Source organism: Anarrhichthys ocellatus, unplaced genomic scaffold, assembly GCF_004355925.1.
Source record: "Anarrhichthys ocellatus isolate YVR2014 unplaced genomic scaffold, GSC_Weel_1.0 scaffold10, whole genome shotgun sequence".
Classification (NCBI taxonomy): Eukaryota; Metazoa; Chordata; class Actinopteri; order Perciformes; family Anarhichadidae; genus Anarrhichthys; species Anarrhichthys ocellatus.
In genome coordinates this window covers 10302575-10326329 of record NW_022280040.1, presented here as the reverse complement: position 1 = coordinate 10326329, position 23755 = coordinate 10302575, and the positions used below count along the sequence as shown (strand labels likewise).

The 23755-nt window shown below is 43.8% G+C and overlaps 2 protein-coding genes across 2 annotated transcripts in view; one reads left to right on the top strand and one right to left on the bottom strand.

The window, feature by feature from the left end:
• drosha (drosha ribonuclease III) overlaps positions 1–1485 on the top strand; it is a 74905-nt gene extending 73420 nt beyond the window's left edge. The window contains 1 exon segment of the mRNA XM_031850104.1: positions 836–1485. Within this exon segment, the coding sequence (XP_031705964.1) occupies positions 836–966 (131 nt within the window). The 3' untranslated portion in view covers positions 967–1485.
• Positions 1486–1980: 495 nt separating this feature from the next.
• The window catches only part of LOC116384975 (cadherin-6-like), a 53542-nt gene continuing 31767 nt past the window's right edge, over positions 1981–23755 (bottom strand). Inside the window, exons 5-12 of the mRNA XM_031850105.1 lie at positions 20058–20225; positions 17870–18057; positions 13139–13392; positions 9205–9341; positions 7741–7862; positions 6697–6814; positions 6191–6442; positions 1981–5125 (exon numbers count right to left, since the gene is read on the bottom strand). Of these exons, the coding sequence (XP_031705965.1) occupies positions 4623–5125; positions 6191–6442; positions 6697–6814; positions 7741–7862; positions 9205–9341; positions 13139–13392; positions 17870–18057; positions 20058–20225 (1742 nt within the window). The 3' untranslated portion in view covers positions 1981–4622. The remainder of the gene's footprint in view (positions 5126–6190; positions 6443–6696; positions 6815–7740; positions 7863–9204; positions 9342–13138; positions 13393–17869; positions 18058–20057; positions 20226–23755) is intronic.

The following is a 23755-nucleotide window of genomic DNA, read 5'->3' as shown; positions in this document are numbered from 1 at the left end:
GGCTGAATTACAACAATTCTGCAAAGATGAGTGGGCCAAAATTCCTCGACAGCGCTGTAAAAGACTCATTGCCAGTTATCGCAAACGCTTGATTGCAGTTGTTGCTGCTAAGGGTGGCCCAACCAGTTATTAGGTTTAGGGGGCAATCACTTTTTCACACAGGGCCATGTAGGTTTGGATTTTTTTCCCCCTTAATAATAAAAACCTTCATTTAAAAACTGCATTTTGTGTTGACTTGTGTTATCTTTGTCTAATATTTAAATTTGTTTGATGATCTGAAACATTTAAGTGTGACAAACATGCAAAAAAATAAGAAATCAGGAAGGGGGCAAACACTTTTTCACACAACTGTATGTGTATATGTGTGTGTGTATATATATATATTTGTATATATGTATATATGTGTTAACACCCCATCAGCAGCTCGCGTCTGATTCTGTTTTCTTTCCTCACGGCACCATCTTACTGCAGATCTCATTTAGAAGTGTTCACTTGTAATTATGTTATCAGATCTCACAGTCATTGTGCTGAAACCAAACAAGGCCTGTCTAATTCCTTGTTACTTCATCATTATTAATGAAATAACAACATGAGGGCATTTTAATCACAATGCTGCCTGCGACATTCTCGCTCATTTGACCCGAGTGACGACGTGACACTTGCGGTGAAAACTATAGTGTGTGCAGTTTGAGCCCTAAATTGCTGTCCTCGCCCAGTTGGAGACTGACCTTGTCTCTTCACACCCCTGCCTCTTTGTCTCTCTCTCTCTCTCTCTTTATCTGTTCTCCTTGGTCGACTTCTCTCTGTTTCCCCGCTCTGCCTCTCCCTGTACCAGATAACTTCCCACAGATGGCTCATCAGAAGCGCTTCATCGAGCGGAAATACAGACAGGAGCTGAAGGAGATGAGACGAGAGCGGGAGCGGCAGGAGAAGGAGACCGACGAGCCGGAGGAATGCAGGAAGTGACGGCGCCCTTTTTTTTTATTTCTTGGAGGCGGCCAATCACGAGCCGCGTCCGCACCGAGGAGATCCGACTGCAAAATGTGGCGAGAGTTGGTACAACACAGGTGCCGCTAGTCGGTCGTGGAGCTGTGATAGTTTAGCAATGATGGTTGACTCTTCCCAAAGTTCTGGATGGGAACAGGTGAGCATTAGTCGGGTCACTTTGACTCTTAACCCGGAGATTTAGGGCGGAATTTGTTTTGTTTTTATCCTCGATTGTCAACATGAAAGCAAAGAGAATCAGAAATGAAGCGAGAGGCCGTCATGTTTTATGCTGTTTAGTGCTGTAGCACTGGCCTTATGCTGTCTTATGTTCATGTTTGTTGTAATCTTTAAAATATTGAGTTGACTTTTAAATCCAAAACCACAGCAGGAGCTCACGTTACTGACACACGCCAAACAAATAAGAAACACGTTTTTAAAAGTATGAACTGAATAAACATTCAAATATAAGACTGTAAATAAAGTTTTCAGTGTCGGAAATCCGTTTGTTTTTTTGCATTTGTTGTAATCTGTTCCAGCGCTCTAAGAGGCCTAATCTAGAATAAAAGGGTTGAGTCAATTATATTCAATCACCACAATGTCACCATCTGTCTCACATCTGCCACTCATCCTCTAATAATCAAAATGTGATTTCTTTAGGGTTTTTTTTAACCTCTCTCCAAATCCGATTGGCTGTCTGACAGATCTTAATTATAGATTGTCTAATTAACAATTTCCTCAGCTCGGTAGCCTCTGGATCCAGCTATTTAACAGCGGCCGTTATATGAATTTCTATCTGACGCGTCAAGTCTTTTGTGCTGATGATTTATTGCAGATAATCCATAAATACCTGTGAGGACGGTACGTTTCAGCCTGTGGCTGCTATCACCAGTCAGATAAAAGTTAAATTATCCTCCACAAGCAGAAGTATATAAACCTGTCAAATTATTAAACCTCCACTTAATGTTTTTATCTTGGAAGAATACCTCACAAAGATTGATTTTTAAAGATATTTAATTGTGTCATATAAATATTCAGTACAAAATATCACGTTTTACAAAGCAGCTTGATGGATGGCCCCTTACACTACCACAACCTCTCAAACTGTTTCTACGTTGACAAAACGCCACTGCTCAACCACATCGTCACCAACATCATGTACCGTAGTAGAGGCGAGCCCCGAGGCCGACCGCGTCTACACATCAACAACCACAGAGCTACTGTATCTGGAGGAAGAGGACGTCGGCGCCGCCGTCCAGTCGCCTCAATAAGAAGAAGAAAAACTGAACCGAAGTGTACGTTACGATGTGCACCGTCTTCTGTTCTCTGAGCTGAGCTCGGAGGCAAATGCACTCTCCACAGGACAACATAAGCACGTCTCCGTGATGGCGATATGCTGACACCTCGTATGAAGACAGAGAAATAGTGACGACTGGAGACTGGAGGAGGAAATGCTCTCGGTGAGTACTGCTGTCACGTCGATTTCCATTCGAGAGCTCACGTCGTACCTCGAGGCAGAGAAAGCAGTTTTTTTGGGAGTGAAGGGTTTCTAAACCCATTAAACGCTTATCACAGCAACAGGCTGAAATGGCCACTTACAATGGGAGGTTGCTCCAGGAGCGAGCTAATAAACAAAGCCACCGTAGCCGAGCAGAAGGATTATCCAGCCGCCGTGTTATCAATTGGGATTGTTTAGTGTGCCGCGTCGATGTCGAGCCCGATTCAATGTACAGAGAGAACCTGTGCCACTGTGGCGTTTATTACTCTTTCAAATGTCAGTCTCTTCACAGGTCGGCCTTTCCTTAAGTGAGGGCAGAGCTTGTTTAAGCTCTTCTAATCGGCCTTATCAACCAGCCCACTTTATTCTCACACTGTGTTTTCATAGTTGAAGTAATTTGATAATATTGTCTTGTGTTTTTACTTTTCTTTTAAATGAAGCGTCGTGTGTTCTGGCTGCAGGACAATGTGTTGACCTTCTCTCGGAGCCGAGGACGCCCCTCTGGGTGTAAGAGCCTCATTGGACACCACTCAAAGGTCAGGTGGCCCTTGATAAGCCCCTTTATGGAAAAAGGCTGTTCGTCCCCCAGGAAATCAGTCCGGTGAACACCGGCTTCATGTTCAACACTACATACAGCAGCACCGGTACTGGAGGGCACGGAGCAGCGTTCACAGATCGTTTAAAGGAAAATACTGGTGGTGTTTTGGCACATTTCCACCAACTGCTATGTTACATTATTATACATTCAGGGCAGAGCCCCTCTCAGGACACATGTAAGAAAAACTTATCATACTTTTCTTTTCTGGATGCTGTGGGTAATGTGGTACATTGAAATGGTTATTTAGAAGAATCTGACCCCCAAACAACACAAATCTTAGACATCTGGCCTTTTCTCTTGCTGTAGATTTGTCTTTAGGATTTAAGGCAACTTATTTGATTGACACCATAGACTCTGAAGTATAACAGCTGAACATATGGACAGAGTAAAAGTTTAAACGTGTATAATTCCCAATCATAATCATTGTTCCTGCTCGGGACATTGATTCAGATGCTACTTTTCATGTTTCTCTTCATCACCTGAACAGAAGAAAATCAAATAGCACGATGAATTTTAATGGTAACTGTCCACGAGCTCTTTCATCTCCAATTTTATGCCGTAGTTTCAAGCTCACTGGGAGTTAATGGGACTTTGACTTACAGCATGCTGTACAGAGAGAATCATTTACTGAGAAAAGTCCAACAAGACCAGTATTTTCCTCTTAACTGAGCCTGGTGCATCTTTATCAATGTATTTTAGAAAATCACTTTTTTCCTGTACTTCATTTTTCAGCCAGAGAGTTGGCTGCAAAGAGAAGAAATGATTCTGAAGACATTCGGCTGAAGAAGGAAGTATTTGGTATTTGGCTCACCTCACAGCGAACGCTCGAAGCAGGACGGAGATGAGAATCAGATCCTATAAAACATGACTAACTGGTGTGTTTGTGAATGTTTGTTGCGGCCATCAATTCCATATTTTAAAACCACATCTAACACAAATTTGATTCCATCCAATCTTTTTCATCGATGCCAACATTTTGTGGCACTTGTGGCTCGAGTCGTGCTGAAAGAGGGGATCGTTTGGACATTAGAAATCCCTAGAAAAACAAAACCACTGTACAGCGTATTGTATCATATTACCGTACGTACACAAGCAAAGATAGAACTCACAATATGCAGCATGTTGTCCCAGAAACACTGAAGAATACATAGGCATATCTGTTGGTTCACAAAGCTGCTTGTTGAACGTGTCCACCACACGCAGCTTTGGAAAAAACTAATGAAAAAAGAAAGTACCAGTATAGATATATTTGGGCCTCATGTACACCCCATATACACAAAAACAGTCTTGACACAAAGTCTCTTTTCACTGCACCCTGGCAAAAACGCAACTAACACTGATTGGACACACAAAGCCTACGTCTGGTCACCGGAGGGACAACTGAATAGTGAGCGGTGGCGGTGAAAGAGCACGTGGACAAGCGGTGCTTGTTTTTCGGTCCTCTCGCCATTTTTCTCGCCACACGTGCACCACAATTGCCCGAAAGGTTTTTAAGGAGTTTCATTTCACTTTTCCTCTCCTCGTCTGTGTGCCAGGCTCTCGTTAGGAATCCCTGTCGCTGTCGTCGCCCCCGTACATGTCCGCCAGTTTCTTAAATCGGGGTCCCCACTCGCTTAGGTAGTTGTAGTCCTGGTCGCCATCGGTGGTCACTGACTCGAGTGAGCTAAGGGACTCCGCCACGGAGCCGTTTCCCTCGTAGGCGTAGGTGGCCAGGGAGTCGTAAGGCGGCGCCGTTGGGTCGTTGTCGTTGTCCTGGAGCCTCTGGTTGATGAAGTCTCTCACGTCCCCGTTATTGTCCCGGATCGGGGGCAGCACGGGCCGTCGAACCGCAGGGTAGAAGGTTTCAGGGACGATGTCCCTCCGTTGCTTGCTCTCCTCAATGGCCTCTGGGTTGCGCAGCGTGCCGATATCAAAAGCCTGAGTGTCCTCCTCTCCACCCCCTTCATCGTTGTAGCTGACGACGTTGTCTCTGACATCCTCTTTGGAGATGATCAGAGGCTCCTTCTTCCTCTGTCTCCGCAGGGCAGCAAACAGCACCACGATCACTACAGGGAGAACAAAAAAAACAGAAAATAAGTAACAGACTTTGGTGACTTTTGCTGATGTTTCTTTGCTCCCTCTTCTTTTTCAGAAGGCCAGTGACCGTCCAGGGGGATTTGTTGATGTTGCACAAGTGTTCACTGATGTTCACGGACTTTGTAGAAACAAGCTCAGCTACCACAAGGATGCATTATGCATTTTCTGTCCTCAGGGCCACTGCTGCTTGAGATCACAAAAGAATGCAGTTTAAGAAAAAATACATTGTATGCCAGAAACACAGCTTTATGTAGCATTACAACACTTGAGCTATGGCACAATTCAATTTTGGTATACAATTTGGCACCAATTGAATTCCAGAACAAGAGTGAAGCTCAAACACATTTAGCACAAATGCACCGACTCTCTCACTGCTTGAAAAGGGTCATAGTTGAAAAATGTCTAAAAGAAGTCACGTTATAGTATGTAGAAAAATGTAACAACAAAAGTCAAGTGCCACATTTTTTTAAAGTCATCGTATAAAGTCATAGTATAGCATGTCGAAGAAAAAGTCTCTGAAACAGTGATACAACAGGAAGCCAGGGTTTATAGTATTAGCACCGTGTATTCGAGTGATCCTTTTGAAGCTGACCTAGCCTCTGTCGGACTAAGTCAACATCATATCATTCAGTATTTCTATGTTCATCAAGATGCAGAAGCCTTACTGCATGGCTTGCATCCTAATGGTCAGTGAAAAGATGACTATTGGAGCAAATTTGAATGTGCTTTTTTTTTTGATTCATCAGTAATTGAATTTAAGCCTTACTCACAGACATAAATACCTCATAAGTGCTATTTCTGTTTTATCCTAGAGTGGACGGTTTCTCAATATTCTGATATGATTGAGGTTGAAATCAACTATGTGTGATGAGGAACCAGAGACCACCTTTCTGTCTTGTTCGGACTGAGCAGGAGTCTTGTGTAAAATGTGCACTTGTCCTTTTCATCCTTAAGATGAAAGATCTGGCTAAATAAAGCTCAGATTGAAAAACAAATGTCCGCAGCTGGTTGCTCCTCATGCAGTCTGTACTCACTGAGCAGAATGATGACACAAAGCAAAATGGCCACCAGGGCCCCCGTGCTGAGTCCCGCCCTCGCTGTGAGTGCCTCGGCATTGCACAGCTTCATGTTGCCCTCGCGGTCGCAGGTGCACACTCTGATGGTCAGCGTGTTGGTGCTGCTTTGCATCGGGTACTCTCCGTCGGAAATGACCACCGGCACGTGGTAGATGCTCTTCTGCAGGCTGTTGTAGCTGTTCCTCCGTGTTAGGATCCAGGCCGTGTTGTCTGAAAAGAACAGGATGTCCGGTTACTATGCAGCAATCAATAACCTGAATTAATATTTCAATAAACTCTACTAGAAATGTAATTTGGTTTGTGAATGTGCTTTTAGTGCTGCGAGATGAAAAAACCCTATAAAATCAAATCATGTGCACTCGAGGTGGTTACGTTCAACAGAAGGTAGAAGTGCCTTATAGGAACATTATACAAAAGATTGAAGTAAATGAAATAACCACAAGCATCAGCTGCGAGTGTATCACCTTTGTTGTCACGGACGGAGAAGTTGGCCTTCCCAGCAGCCTCCTGCGCGAGACTGAAGAAGAATCGCTGTCCTCCGAGCGGAGTGTCGGGATCTGTGGCGCTCACGGTTTGTATCCTCTGGAATAAGAGACGGTCGGGTAAGCAACACAATAAACACAACGGGCTGTGCGTCAGGCCTGCTCCGGATCTCTACGTTCTCACAGCATGTTGCCATTATGGCCAACGCCAGCTGTAGTCCGTCTAATTAACAAAGATACTAAGCGTGTTAGAGGCTTGTGCTTCATGTTAAGATTCCCTGAAGCATGTCACTCTGCACCATGTGTACTTTTACTTTTGGTGCTTTAAGTATATTTTGATGTTAAACTTGTCATATAGTATTTATTCACTGTTGTATTGCTGCTTCTACTTCAGTAAATGAAAGGAGTGCTTCTTCCACCACTGCAGCTGAGGTCCAATGTCTAAGAGATAACATCACATGTAGCCTTTTTTAAATGTGGTTTCAACATATAATTCTTAGAACAAGTCAGAGCTCGGGTCATCACGCTTCCCATGAGCACAGCAACATTTGATTCATTTGAACATTTGAACATTTGATATGTGTGTGAACACAACATATGTGATGCAATTTACAAGTACTGAAACTGAAGACTCGGATTGTCAAAGTTGATGTGTATTGCGTTGCAGCAGTTTTGGGTTTCCAACAAGGATTGGCAGCAGCACAACTGAGAAGACTCACGATTGTGATCTGTGAGTATTACAGATATAAACAGTCTATAAAGCAGCCGTTTCCTTTTGACCTGCAGATGTGTTCTTCACTCTTTTTGGAGAAACAATCTGTTCTGAAAACTATTTATTTAGATGTACGTGAGCTTTATGCTAAAAAGAAGAGTCCCCAGATGTATTAGTTATCCTCCCCATCTACTGTAGAACTTCCTGAAAGCTTCAAACACACATGCTGTCTGATGTCTGCTAATGCTAATTACATGCTGAGCAGGAAGTGGAGATGAGACCATGACTACCGCTTTGTGCTCGGTCATACCGACCTGATTAGCCTTAGCATTCTCGCACACAAACGTCTCGTAACTGGTGGCAAACGTTGGAGCGTTGTCGTTGACGTCCAGCACCCTGACGTAGACGGGAACGCGGCTGAGCTGGCGCGGGTTGTCTGGGAAACACAAGAGGTGGGAACAGGGAATTATTTCTTTACCGAATAAAACTGAACCACAGCGCATATGAAATGTGTGTGTGTGGCTGTCGCCTGTCTCCATGCACACAGCAATGCCAACGTTGTTAGGCAACGAGGTAATTGTGATATTTATACCATTATACAAAGTATATGCATCAAGTAGATGACATAAAGTAATACATTTAAGGTGTATACAACTTGTTTAGTCTCTATTTGTGCTCCACATTACGTATTTTCATGCAAGTATGAAAACTCCACCAGGACTGTAAGGTCTCACATTAAAGCCTGAATTCAAATATTGCTATAAAAGTGTGTAAGTGAAAATCATTGAGGTGGGCTGTGTAAACAAATAGCTTGGATGATAGAATTCAGCATAATATTGCATATTCAATAAACAGAGATATCTCCTGAGTATATCAGCATATTTGCTTTGCATAGTTGCGTTCAAGCGTTGAGGAAAACTCAATGTACTTGTGTACTTTTATTGTGAAGCTCTCCTTGACGCTGACACATGTACACATTTTTAAAATTGAGTTTATTATCTTTTCTAATTCTTATTTTTATAATATTCCTTATTGCACACCAGATTTATTTACACATATTGAGCATATTAAAAAGGACAAATACTATAGTTATCAGTTTATATTTTGCTTTTCTTCTGATCTGTGTTGAGGTACTGTCAGTTAAACTCATCATTTCCTGCCGATGTTTCACATTAAAAGTCTGCAAGTAGAGTTGAGGGATTATAGCGTTTCAGCGACTGGAAACGGCTCGTAATGTTAAACATGTTCCTGTGCAAGAAGTGTGGAGTCACTGACATTAAGATAACAATGACACTCAATACTTCCTGTATACCTTTCACATTAAAAGCCTTCCAGCAGCTCAAAGGGCATAGTACCGTCCCTTTCCATGTTGGCTTTTAATGCGAGTCTGCAGGAAGTGCTGTGTAATTGATAGTAATGCCAAGTCAGGGCAAGTAAAACATATTAGTGAAAGAGAAAAAGTCAGAGCAGCAGACCAGTGAGTACAACATGACTTTGCTGTTGCACCAAACTACAGGACATTACAAGTACACATGAAGGAAGTTATTACAATTAGGATTTGTCTTTTTTGGGGGGTTTACGATATTTGAGTCCTACACAGGGAGGGAAAACAAAACACCAGCCAGCAGCCAATACTGGGTGAACTGGCAGATCTGGGTGACTTTTCTAGTACTCTACAAAACCTGGCGAGAATGTATTCCAAAAATCCAATTTGGCCAACACAGTGGGAGGAAATTGGTGACCAGAAAGAGAACCGCTTCCCATCATGCTGCACTTACTGAACTCTGTGGAGATGACGGAGATGTTGTGCCAGGCGTTCTCTTCTCTGTCCAGCTCCCTGAGGATGAACACTGACCCGTTGCCTGCATGGACGTTGAACATTCTGTCCATGTCCGTGCGCCGATCAATAGAGTACCTGCTCAAAACACACACACACACACACACACACACACACACACACACACACACACACACACACACACACGGAGATTGGCATCTAAACTCGAGCACTCAGGCTGTGTGGAAGCCTGTGGTGTTCCCTCGGTGAGGGATTCAGGAACAGTCATGTTTACAGAGTTTCATAGGAGTGAAAATAGTCACATTTACTGTCTCGCTTCCATTGACATTTGTGTCATTAGAGGGGTGTCAGTGGGCGGGAGGTACTCCAAACAAGTCTGACTAAGCATGATGGACTCGTCTGCACTCTGCCATTATTTCCTTTCTTTGCTATTCATACCACACAAGAAGGCATTAAGAAAAAAAAGATTAATTTTTTTGCATCAATCCAAGCAGCGGTTTGCCCTCAGAAGAAAGGCCAACTTTGTTGAAGAGAACGAAATTGGTTTTCACCTGCACAAGTGAGCCAAACTAAAGGCGGTAATAAACCGCTTCCAAACATTGTTAGACGAGTGTTTGAAGGGTCACGCTACACAAATCACACAAAACACACACCGTATCTTCTCAATTACCCTTTGTGTTGCAGATAGTTTCAGGTTTGCATGCACGACTTTAGATCTGATACATCTGCTGCCACACAAATACATGGTGTAGGAAGTTATTCTCTATTTCACCTTTATTTAACCAGGATTATCCCGGTGAGGTTTAGCATCTGATTTACGAGATGGCAGCGTAAAAGTTTCTCAAATGTAGCACATGAAAACACAAATCACAGACTTAAAAATACAAAAAAACAAAAGCAAACAGCAATTTGCATCAACCAAAGAATTATCATTCAGGGTCAGTACAAGAACATGCAGCGCTCAAATAATCCGTAATCTTTTTTTTGTTTGGTTTATTTTGCATGCTTATAAAATAATCTAGTTTAAAATAACCTCTGCAGCTCACACCAAGACGAGCGTTCAAAACTTTAAAAGAGCTTTCGCCAAAAACGGTACGGGTTCTAGACTTTGATCTCACACTGACTTCAAATGCATAAGTACCAATGTCTTGAACCCACATGGAACTATCTGCACGAGTAGATACGACAAGAGCTCAGTAAAAGGCCATACATGAACATATATGGTATACTGGCTTCCGCGGGGCTACCAGCCTTGAATAGTCCTGTCCTGTGGTGCTGATAGATGTATGTAAGTGTTTGCAGTCACACAAACACACACGAGTCAACAGGTTATCCAGTCGTGTTGTTTTCCTCTGCTTCCCAGACTACAGTGATACATCAGTGTGATTAATGGAGTAGCAGGCATCAGGAGGGGCCGGCGTAAGAGGGAGGAGACCCCCAGGGGGAGACTATGAACCCCGGCTGTTAATGCACCGCCGCACCGCTCTCCCGCTCTCTGCAGACCCCCCCCCCCCTGCTGATCCTACTATTTTAGTGTCTTTATCTAAACACTCCCTCCTCGTCTCCGCCTGCCTCTCCTCTCCTCCGCTCTCACCACCTCGACGGCCCGACAGTAACTCTAACCTCGTTAAATCTGCGTCGGCCGTCGGCTTTACTAATTGCTTTTCTAATATTCCCAATAATTCAGCTGGCTGGGCCGAACCCTTCCCCTGATTAATGACGGAGAGATAACAGCGCGCCGCGTCCTGACCGGGCACCCAAAGTGCTGCCCTCAGCAGGCAGGCAGCTGGCTGGATGGGAGGCCAGGCGGAAGGACACGGAGGGTTACAGAAATGTTAGTGATCAGCGGGTTGGGACGTATATCCTCTTCCCTGCCTACAGAAGCTGCACGAGCGGCGGGTATTATCAAGAGATATTCTTCATTACAAGAGTCAGTATGAACCCAGCAAAAGGTCAAAAGATGTCCAGCTTGACCTTTGGCTATATCTGGATGAAAGACTTGCAGATGGTAAGGTGTAATACGACTACATTGTGATGAAAAGCAACTTTCAGTCCATTTTTTAACACAAATCTTTTTCAAATGACCAAAACCTCACTCACCTTTGTGTATGAACACGGTGCGTGTCAGCACAACCCAAAGCCCGATACAGAACACACTTTCAATAAATATTCAATCGCTACATTGCGCCATTTTCAAGCCAAACAAATCAAAACTTTACAATTTTTTATTTTTCCAAAAGTCCGTCCTTGGTAAGCTGAAGACGGGAAACGGCATTTTGAATATTGCAGCACTAAAATGCTTCATTCATAACTGGGGGGGCTACTAAAAGAGTTAGCAGCTTTTCAAAACTCTGGGTTATTTTTCCCACTTGTGCATACTATTAAAAAAACAACATTCCTGTATTCAAGTTTATAACCTTGAATAGTGTTCATGTTTTAGGGGCTTGAACATCCGTAATATGTTTCCATCGTACCGGCTTGGGATGACACCAACTGACTAGTTAACATCAAATAAGAAATAGTATCATCAGCTGTAGATCATATATCTATCATATGTATCATAGATCCTTGCATACTGAGGGATATAAGTGTTTAGATCCCTGCCTCTAACTGCTGCTGTCTGCGTGTGCTGTGGCAAGCTATTAAAGATAACCGTCTCAGTGACTTCCTCATGCCAGGCAGCCCCCGGGCTTCCTGGCCATCCTCCTCCTCCTCTGCGTGGCTTTAAATGCCACGGGGTAGCTACCTCCTTGATGATGGGCGATAAAAGAGAATGATATCATATTTGACACCTGCAATAAAGTGGTGGAACTTCAACCTTGAGAGCCAACTCCCTTAGTGCATCATAAAAATGAAAAAGTCTTTGAGACGGAGTGGAAGGTGCTGCCTCATACCCCGCTGCCATTACTCCCATATAATAGAATACTTGCATAGTTTTGTACGTGCGTGAACGAAGTCTTGTCAGTGAACTTTGTCTCTCTCTACTAAGGGCACATAATGTATTTTAATACTGTTTATTGCGAAGAAAATCTAAGTACAAACAAACATCCACTTTGGTTATCATGAAATCACGTAAGAATCACTGTGTCACGGAAAAAATCCTTCTTGCCAGCCTTCAAGTAATGCGTTTGTGTCAGGCAAGCAAATCCTCGTCCCATGAGGACGCAGCAGCTAGCAGCTACTAGCAGCTACTAGCAGCAACTAGCAGCTACTAGCAGCTACTGGCAGCAACTAGCAGCTACTAGCAGCTACTAGCAGCAACTAGCAGCTACTAGCAGCTACTAGCAGCAACTAGCAGCTACTAGCAGCTACTAGCAGCAACTAGCAGCAACTAGCAGCTACTAGCAGCAACTAGCAGCAACTAGCAGCTACTAGCAGCAACTAGCAGCAACTAGCAGCTACTAGCAGCAACTAGCAGCTACTAGCAGCTACTAGCAGCAACTAGCAGCTACTAGCAGCTACTAGCAGCAACTAGCAGCTACGTGACGACACGGAGAGGCGACCGTTTGTTCAAAACTCTGAAAGAGGTTAGCGTAGATCAGTTAAAGCAGAACTGGAAGGTATTCCTTCATTGAAAGAGGAGCAAAGAACTGCACTGATGGCTTTTCTCAATGGAAAAAGTTCTTCACTCTTCTCCCGACAGGCTTCGGCAACAGTTTGACTGACAAATGGTTCATCCAATCACCTGCCACGGCCATTGAATGCATTAAATGGCGTCCTCTAGACTAAAAATTCCTCCAGTTTAAAAATGTGTCAGTATTGCCACTAATATAATATCTGTGATTCGCTTAGTAGCTTCTCCTTAAGCTTCTGGCCACATCCCATGGCCCGACCTTCTTACTGTGGGATAGGCCATGGTGTTTGACATGCCAAAACCCTGATATGGTCCCTTAAGATGTGACGTGGTTCAGTACCTGACAAGGCTGTTCTTGTCGTCCGGGTCGGACGCGCTGACGGAGCCGATGGCGGTGTTCCTGGCTGCGTCCTCTTTGATCTCCATGACGTAGCTGGCGTGCTCGAACACCGGCGGCTCGTCCACGTCCTCCACAATGATCTTGATGGTGGCCTCGTCCCTGAAGGGGCCCACGGAGGAGAAGCGGGGGTTGAAGTGGGAATTCTCCACCTGAATACGGAGGCTGTACTGACGCTTCCTCTCAAAGTCCAGAGGCTGCAAAAAACAGAAAGCACTGTAAGTATAGTGAGTACAGTATGTATGGCTTCCCTAACACCCGCCGGCGACATTGAAAAGCATGTTTTCTTTACACAATGGCCAAAACTACACCATCAAATTTGTCATATTTCTGACAGTCCTTGAACACCTCATGTGCGACGAATGCTTCTGTCAGAGAAGGTAACCAAAACGAAGCTTAAAATTGTGATATTTCATCGAAAACATTTTATTCTGCATGTCTCATTTAAAATCCTGCATCAAATGAACCTTTTGCTTGAACCAGATCCTGTAAAAAACATTACATTCTAAGCTCCTCAGCGCAACTAGGAAGCCATGATTGATTTGCCTGTGACCAACAGTCATGTGACAAAAATCCAGTGAAAGGCTGCTGAACACAGAGCATTGAGGAGAGGACACGAGAGGCTGTCAGTGGAGGTTGTACAAATGTAAATAGTTCAATGTATACAATGTTTTTGTGAAATAAATTATCATAGTTCATATCATATAATTTGTGTCATGGTAACCGTGTTATACTACACGAAAGACATTTTTGAATTCGCTCTGCTTCTAGCCACGATTGTGCCGTTTCCTGAGAAGTGCAGGACTTTAATATTGGAGTGAAAAATGAGGCCACAGAGCATAAAATGTGACAGGAGCAACTTTAACAGGGTCATTAACATGTTCCCAGTTCTACATGTGCTCTCCCAGGGTCCTATGTTCCGAAGGTCCTATGTTGCCCCAACCCATTGCTGTTCCAAACTCGTCACATAAGGACACTTGATCAGGACCCCTTGGGTTTCAGCAACACATTAGGTTTAGGTAAAGATTGTCGATTGGGTACAAATGTTGTGTTTTTGACAATCTGAGAATGAGAATGAGTTCCAGCTCTAACCTGAACCTGAAAAATAGGTTTCACAGCTCTACTCGCTGAAGATGACATGCTATAACTCGTCAAAGGGAAAATAGCACAGTGTTGAACACTGAACCCCGGGAAAATAAGTCCCTGACAACATCAAACCTTTTGTATTGTTTACTTAATGTGTGCTGACAGACGTTCCCCCTTGAACTGTGACGTTGCATGCTATTGTGTTTTTGTTTTCTTGAAATAAAAAGAAGTTTCTACAGTGACTTTTTGTTTGCCCCTTAACGTTTACTTTGAAAACTCTCATTTGTATGCAGCAACACGTTCAGCTGTTGATTTTGTGTAAACTCGCATCCATTCAGAGCATCCTGCCGCATTTAATTTCAGGTCAGATTGGGATTTTATTCATTAAACTGGCAATCGCTTCCCGAGCATCGTCTAATGAGCGCGTGTGAAGGGGCTCAGTGTCTCTTTCAAGGACACTAACAAGACCGTTGATGGATACACATGGGCTGCTGCATGGATCAGACCTGTGCCCTTTTGGACATGTAAAGGCCTTTCATTAACTACACATCCAGAATAATGTGACTGATGTGGCATTTTGGCAACAACACTGTTGGGTTACTGTACAAAAATGGCATGGAAGTATCTTTAGCGAGGGACTCTCAGCGTATATAAATGAGACAAATATTGTATGTTAGGTAATTGTTGTACTGTCTTTTATTGAGTCTTATTATTGCAGTTATCAAGCATTAAATGTAAGATTTTCTTTTGCACTTTGTTTCTGTTTCTTCAAGCAGAAAACAAAGACATGCCAACTTCTTGTTTGTGCTTTTCAACCTGATTTCCTGATCCCTGCCAAACTCTGTGAAACAATCAAAGTTGTGTCTTGCTGTCTGCCGGCTGACATCTGTTCATTTTCCGTTGTTGTTTTGATTGAAGAGATCAGCGTTTTGGATTAGTGAATAAGAGAAAATATCGAGTGTCGGTGGATGGTGAGACTTTGGTGTGCCGTTTCATTTGAATGCATGATGGAAAGTACAAAACAAAAAAACATCTCCCACTGTCATTTTTCAGGGAGTATCAAGGTTGTGAGCATTTCTACATTGGAATCTATTAATAAGGGCAAAAGATTGAAAAGAACTGAATTGTACAAAACAAAGTATCATGACTGGTATTACGTTGAAGGACACATCTGTTCAGCACCACCACATCTGCACCTAAAATATAGATGATGATGATGACAAAGCATTGTGTGAAATCACGTAGAAACGTTTTGTGGTCGTTTTTGCCAGTAAATATATGTATGTTTAGTAATATAATGTATATTTATTCTAGACTGTTTTCTGTTGGTGTACAGACTTTCAAGCAGCTTTGTTATTTTTTCATGTGTGATCCCCTATAATCCCACATCTTCTGCACACTGCTGTTACACTTCTATAATTGATGGACTGCACACAATGATTAGTAGCCTAATTCCTGCATGGCTGCTAATGTTTTCAGTCCTTGTGCATTTCAGTGCAGGTTGGCGGTGTGTTTAGCTTTTATGTTTCTTTTATAAGCTTTTTTTTTTTTTTTTTGAAGTTGTAGCCACTGAAGGTATCCCCTCATCGACAGGAATAATTAGGGAGCGGTGCATTTTAATGACTGTGCACCCAGCGCTGAGCAGGAACAGCTGGATCACAGTTAGGCTTCCTACTGTACACATGAAAGAACGCCGGGTCCGCCATCGTTGGGAAATGAAATGAAATGAAAGCGTGAAAAATCCAGATGGAACGAGTCGTTTTTCGGAATCCATGAATAACATCATGAGTCGGTCATTTCTCGCCGTCCCGCGTTAAGGCAGGCGGGGTGTCGGACCCCACGTCAATGGGAGGAATATGTTGCTTCGAAGGACCGGTTAAAAGCGGAGATGGCACACACTCCCACTTGACAAACCCATTTAATTAGTAGGTCCATAATAAGGGCATGCTCAGTCCTCACACCACATCCACTACAGCCGCGGCTACAAAAGGCAATTATGCCATCTTGCACTTAATGATGGCATGATGGAGGCGATCAATCGGAGACGGCAGAGAGCGCGCTTGACAAGGCAACTGCCAGGTTCTGTTGAACACATCAGAAACACACCGCAGCCCACCGCTGAATGCTGCGATCCATACCGAGCGTCAATGTTTTTGCTTTGGTCTCAGCCGAGAGGAAAAATGAACCTCACTCAAAACACGTGTACTGGGAGTGGAGGCAAGTGTAAGTTGGAATCGAATAAGTCCGCTGTCCATCCGCTGGCTGTCAGAGCGTATGGAAATCATAAAGTTCCTCTCACTTTGCTTCGTTACTGAGTGCAGTTCATTGTGTCGTTTCCCCTTCGTTGGCCAGATGAGGAGTGTGATGCGCACGAGCTACAGGCAGGTCTGGCTAGGTGGGATGAAGTCGAGGGTTAAGATAAGAACAACGCCACAAACAAAAGTGAAACAATGTGAATGCTATTTCCTGCATTTAGTTGTATCATTCGAGCAAATACTTTATAATAATATTACGATGACATCGTAGTATTGCTTCAACTCTTTTTAAAATGGTAAATGTTAAATTAAAGCATGCTGTCAAACCCCATTTCTGATACTATTTACAGTCTTACAGTTTCACTGATGGTGGCGGAGTCCACCAGTACTTAAATTGCCTTCATACACTTGAAGGGATTTACTGGTGTCTTGCTGCTCTGCACAAAGGTTTTCAACTGGCAAAAACATATTATTGTGAGGCCGTCACCACGTTTAGCACCTGCTGTGATCGTTTATCGAAAATATGTCTACAAAACAAGACATGGTCATTTTGGGATTTACAGCGAATCCGTTTTTTAAACATTGCAGAATACAGGAGGAGCATCCGTGGTGAGCTGTTAGATGAAAAGCTGCAGGCGATAGGCTGCAAACCTCCAACTCTACAGCAACGCAACCGACTCTGCTACGTCCTGCTGTCGAGTGGAAAACGTCTCGCGCCACATGTGCAGCGTGAAATCAGACTGCGGTTGCCCACAGCCTGATGGAAGAAGGTCGATTATTGACTGATCTCTTTTGTGAGCTGTACACTGACATGCAAGTTGCTCTTCCATTGTATTTCAGACAAAGTAGCTGTTCAAGGAGTGTTTGCTGTTGTATTACACTGCACTTGTTTCCACCAGTAACCACCGGTGTCGCCGAATCAACCACGACGAAAACCTTTAAGGTTCTCTGTACGATATCCAGAGCATTAATATAGCAGCAAACAGCTCTCCCTCTGTGTGTGTTCTGTAATCTAAACTTGTCCTCGCAGGCTAGCTCTGCTAGCACCGTAGCTGCTAGCAGTCCCAAATAAACTCGACCAATCAGAGGTTAGGGGCAGCCTGATGGATGAAACTCAGGGCTAAAAGGTGATCGCAATATCAATGCTTTTTATCCATTCAGAGCTTCTCTCATCTGGATTTTAGCAGCAGTAAGATGACACTGTTTAGTCATTTTAGTGAGTAAATCAAATGGGATTTTGAAAAGAGAGGAGGACGTGTCCCCCGGTTCCCCAGTGGAAACTAACCCCTCACTCTAAAAAACCCTCACAGGCCACAATCAGAGAGTCGCTGACCTTCCTCAGCAGGATGACGCCCTCCTGCGTGCTCCTGTTGGTGGTGACATCAAACATGCCGGGGCCGTCGCTCCCGATGATCCTGTAGTCCATCTCCGAGTTCTCGCCGATGTCGGCGTCCATGGCCCGGATCACTCCCACGGCAGACCCGAGCTCGATGGACTCGGGCACTCTGAACTCGTAGAGGGCTGGAGAGAAAGAATATTGTCTTCGTTATTTTGGCGTTTGCATGAAAAGATGAACAAGAAAAAGAAAAATTTTTGAGAAGTTTGGAGTGTAAGTGAGTCAGAGATTGAGTCAGGTCACGCCCCTGTTTTCCACACAAAGATGTGATTCCTTCAAGATTCCTTTTATCACAATAAAATGTAAAATCGAAAAGCATCAAAGGCCTTAAATAAACCCGAGATTAACTCACAACGACAAAGAGAATACACCGCCACCCCTGATACCGGTCGTGCATCATAACCTGCATATATTTTATGACCCTGTTAGTGGATAAAAAAAAAGAAAGTGTAAGCGGGTGAGTCAGAGAGCAAGAATACAAGGGAGCAAGTCAGGGAGAGGGTGAGTCAGAGCCAATCAGAAAGCAGCACCATGCGAGCCAGACCGGGAAGGGGGAGTGTGTGTGAAAAGGAGAAACCGTGTGGGAGATTTAGTGCTGCAACGTTTGTAGATCAGCTGCGGAGCAGACATTTCATATGCGCTGAAACATATTTCATTTCCAAAACAGACATTTGGCCTTTCACGTTAAGTTGCTACAAGCGTTATTGACTCACTACTCAGGAGTTTAGGATGTAACATAAATTCGGGCCAATTTTGCTCAACGTAAATTAATTGCTTCTTCTTCTTCTTCGTCTTTTTTTATTTTTTTATTGTGTAAGATGATTTCCTGGTTTGAGGCGGGTAAATTGATGGCTGCCTGTCGGCCGCGGCGGCATCTCGTATGCTTAAATAAATAGCTGGACCGCGGGAGGGAGCGGGCGCGATATACACACAGCCTGCAGAGACAAACAGCACTGACACACTAATAAAACATGCTGACAGTGTTTTGGCAACGCCTGAGTCGGCAGGTCTCAGTGACGCTGACACAAACACACACACACACACACACACACACACACACACACACAGTACGAGAAGGTTTCCCTGGGCTAACAGGTATTTAGCAATGGGTGGAAAAGAAGAGGCATCACTCCGGCAGACAACAATGATATCGCTTCCTGACACTCTACCTCCTCTGGGTGTCCCATTACAATATCTCTTCCTCTTTCTCCTTCTTTCAAGCTTCCCCTCTGTCTGCCCCCCACACACTCCCTCCATCACAGGCTGTCTTTCTGTCGCCTGCATCACTCTTCTTTCTTCCTCTATCTTCCCCTCCTGTCACCCTCCTCCATCCCCGTCTCCTCTCCTCGCACTGTTCATTCATTGGTGGAGGGGCTGAGATGACAGCATCTGCACCCCCTTTCTCCCCCCCCCCCCCCCAAGCTAGGGGGAGGAGGGAGTGATAAATGGGGGGACGGCGGGGAGCTCTGCGGTTGCGTGTTCGCCTCGCTCACTGTACAGTCGCCGCTTGCCGTTACCGAAGGGGGAAACGCGACGACACCAGTAATCTGTCAATCTGATCCGGCTGCCATTTGCCAGATGCGCGACAGAGGAAGAGGAGGAGGAGGGGGGGGGAGAAGTAAGGGAGACATTGTGTTATACTGAAAGTGAGTATAGAAGGGGAGGATTGATGATTGATGAGCGAGAGGGTAACAAAAAGAAAGGAAAAATGCACCAAGGACAGTTGGAGCACTAAATTGAGAACTTGGGTTTTATGGAGTAAAAGGCAGCAGAAGAAAGACTCAATAGTGTGGGATAGACAAAGGGAGAGGGAGAGTAGAGCAGATAAAAACCAGTGAATGTACTCTCTTCATTTAATAGGGATTACGGGGCTGATCTGATGCACTTTGCAGGACCCTTCGCTCTGTCATATGGCTCTATATTTAATTATTCGCTGCCTTTAAGAGGCCCGCCTTAGTCGCACAAAACCCAGAGCTCCCTGCAATAATCCAAATTCATTTTGAAACTGACACCAGATGGGGGCTGCCTGCCTGGCACCGGCTCACACTGACAAGTGGTTTTCATGGGCTGAGTATCGGTCACTCGGTGTGTGCGTGGGGGGGGGGTTCTAGAAGGCTGTACTCACTCTTGGTGAAGCGGGGCGGGTTGTCGTTGACGTCGGAGAGGGTGATGCTGACCGTGGTGGTGCCGGAGAGCCCGCCCATCTGTCCGGCCATGTCTTTAGCCTGGATCACAACCTGGTAGTTCTCCTTGACTTCTCTGTCCATGCCGGGCAGGGCCGTCTTGATCAGGCCTGAAGAGAAATGCACTGATTTATGGTGGGAGTTTATTTACAACGAAAAAAAGAAAGCCCATCTGGTTATTTCATCGCCTAGTCAAGTGTATTTATACCGGCAAAAATCAGAGGCTCTGTAGACTCAAAATAATCTTCATTTGCTTTATTTCAGTATGTACAAAGGCATTTTCAGTTGAGATAAAATTTAATCAGCAAATATTTTAGTATTCAATAGATTGTTTGAGTCATCTTTTAAGCCAAAAAGCCATAAATCCTCTTGTTTCAGCTCTCAAGATGTGAGAACTTGCTGCTTTTCTTCGCCCTGTACGACAGCAAACTGAATATATTTGGCTTGTGAACTGAAGCGCAGACAAAACCTCTAACTCAGGGACACTTTATTGGACATTTTCCTTATTTTACAGACAAAATGATTGATCGACCAATCAAAAAGACGATCGGCAGACTAATCGATACTTAAAAGAATCATTAGCTGCACTCCTAAAAGATGTTATCAATGTTTAATTGACAACGTTTAATTTGACCTTGATGAAAATGACAGCTTTTATTTGCTTAGACGGACTCTGAGCAGCTCATTTGACCTTTTTACTCTTCGCTTTGTAAAACTGAAAATGCTTTCTGAGGTGTGCTCAACACGAGAGGACCTCGTGACCTCGTTCATCCCTCAACTGTGGTCAACATTGTCATTTTGCTGCATTAAAAATAAGGTTCGTGTGCGCAGGAACATAAGATCAGTTTAAACATCTATAGAAAATAGTCTTTTTTAAATGGAAAAATAAATAAAACTGGTGATCTTAAAATATGCAGTTTATCAGTTATTTTACAAAGTAGAGCTAGTTTTGAAAGTCATTCCCTTCAACATACACAATATTAGAAATAGCAGCTCTAAATGACATTAAACTACAGTAGGTTTGATTAATCTTTATTGACACTCAGAGTAAGTAACTGCAACAAAACACAGTTCATAATCCGACTACAAGGTGCAAACAGCAGCACAGTGCACACAGATATACTGTAACTAGAATGCATGTTCAATGAGAACAGCTCACCAAGACACAGTATGTACGGAGCATGCAGCTATAATGTTACAGCACAGTTACTGTAATATGTGCAGAATGAACAATCAACAATATACAGTGCAGCGTGGAAATAATTAATCAATAAGTGATTGAATAACGAGCAACTATTGATAATTGATTAATCATATCAATTAATTTTCAAGCACAAATGCCCAAAAATCCCTAATTACAACTTCTCAATCGCAAATATTTGCTGCTTTTCTCTGTTTTATACACGGTGGACTAAACCTATTTGGGTTTTGGTGCAGTTGTTTCGACACCAACGGCACCAAAGCTGTGTAACAAATGGTATCAACACACAATTGCTGCAAGATCCCATATAAAATATCACATGGGAGCAGCCATCATACTCCTTTCATAATGTTATTAGACCTTGAACACTTTCACAATTTTCTGATTTATGACTAGAAGCCCTTTGCACACACGCACACACACACACACACACACACACACACACACACTGCTGAGCTGCATCTGGAATTAATGCAAATGAACTAATGTGTCACAGCTTTCAGATGATGTAATCCACTTCTATGTGGTGTATACTGTTGATCTGCTATCCCCCTGTCCCCCTGAGCAAGACAACAACAGGTCTGTGTGACTCTCTCCGGGTTACTGGTTACTGATAATGGAAATATTCGTCACTTGCAGCACAAATACAGTGTGAATGCAGCTGTGACACAACAATAACATGTTCAGTATGAACAGAGCCTGTAAATAGTACATGCAGCTCTAACTCTCGTCTTTTAAACCATGCAGGTCTGGCAGGTTTGTGTACAACCTTCTCAAAATCAAGCCGCCATACGACATAACCTTTATCATAAGGTGGATCTAAAGATCCCTGTACTCACCTGAAATAGTTCTTAGAATAAGCCTGCCTGTGTTGAGGTAATGACATTTCTTTTTTTTTGATTCATGCATCTACAGGCCAGATAATTAAACCACCAGCAACATTTTACTGCTGAAAGGTCAGTTCTCTCGCCGAGTACGGGGCAGCGGCACGGAGCTCGGCGGTCACACGGGAGCACATTTTGGTGTCTGTGTCCTCGTTATTAAAATGGCAAGCGGACCAAAGGGCCCATCCAACCAAAAGACCAACCACGGCGTATCCCTTTCATTTCCTCGCGCGCAACATTCGCCTCCAGATGCATTCGCCATCATTTATCTCCTCTTTGGAATTAAGACTCTGTTAATGTTCAGCCTTCCAAGTGCAGGCGCGGTTTGCTCGCTTCTCCGCTCTGACTCGTCAGATCTCTAGCTGGAGTCAGGACAGAGACCGAGGGAAGCGGTAATTGGCAGCGAATTCAAAAGGTGTGCTCCGTCTCCCATCAGAGCCGCTCTTAAATCCTGTCTGCCATTAAATGTTTAATTTGAAGCTAAAAAAAAAAAAAACAGACAGACGTCGTGGAGCGAGAGAATAAAGATGAAAAACACAAATTTCACCCTAAATAAACTGCTTTGACAAACATCATCGCTTCCAGTGTGAATAGATGATTCACTGCATATCAAACAATAGGGAAGGAGGAGAGGCTGACGTCGGCTCATCACCGAGGCTCAGATCAGACAGGCCTGGCCCTCCGACTGGCTCTTCGCTTCCTCCCAAACACAACTCACAGACAAACACGCTGTTAAGAGAACAGCAATCATTTCAGGAAGAGGAGCAAACGTATAGCACGCTTTATAGCTCTGTGTCTCCGTCTACCTTTGTTATTGCTTAATGACTACAACACACACACACACACACACACACAGAGCAGGAGAGGGGAAAACACAAAATCCTGCTTATAATGTGATGTCCAGGCATGTCTTTGTGAAAGAGGGGATGTCAGCTTACATACCACATGTGGGATAAACCATATTACTGTTAATCCCTGCACTAATCTGCAAATGGCTTTTTTTTTTTTCTGTCGTCGTTTCCCTTTTGTTTAAGCAAAAAAGACACGAGCGGGATGTGTTCCAAAGCGCACATTAATGATTAAAACTAGCAAGCGGCTAGATTTTGGAGGTTGGTGATTTGCCACCCTCCCTACTACAAATCCCCCCCCCCCCCCACCCAGCCCGTCAGCCTGCGAGAGGAGGCAGACGTATCGGAGCTTTTGGTTCGGTTTTAAAAAAGGAAAACTCGGAGCATTCCGGGGGTAATTTTGTGATACATTTTTTTTTTTATTTCCTGCCTCCTGCTTCAGTTGGTGTCAGTGATTTGTTATGTTTGGCCAAAAGGTTGCAAAAGGTTGTAATCTTGCGGGTTCCATGTGGAGGTGGAGAGTGCAATAGCAGCAGCATCGTCAGGGCCGAAGGATGAGAGTCTTTCTTCTGAAGAAATACACATAGTCCGAAAGCAAACATCCTTTGTGGCTGCAGTGCATGCTGGTCTATTATAATATTTTCCTTTATGATGGATTTTTCTTCGTATGGGCGCTTTTGGTACGAGATGAACAAAGCAGCCTCCTG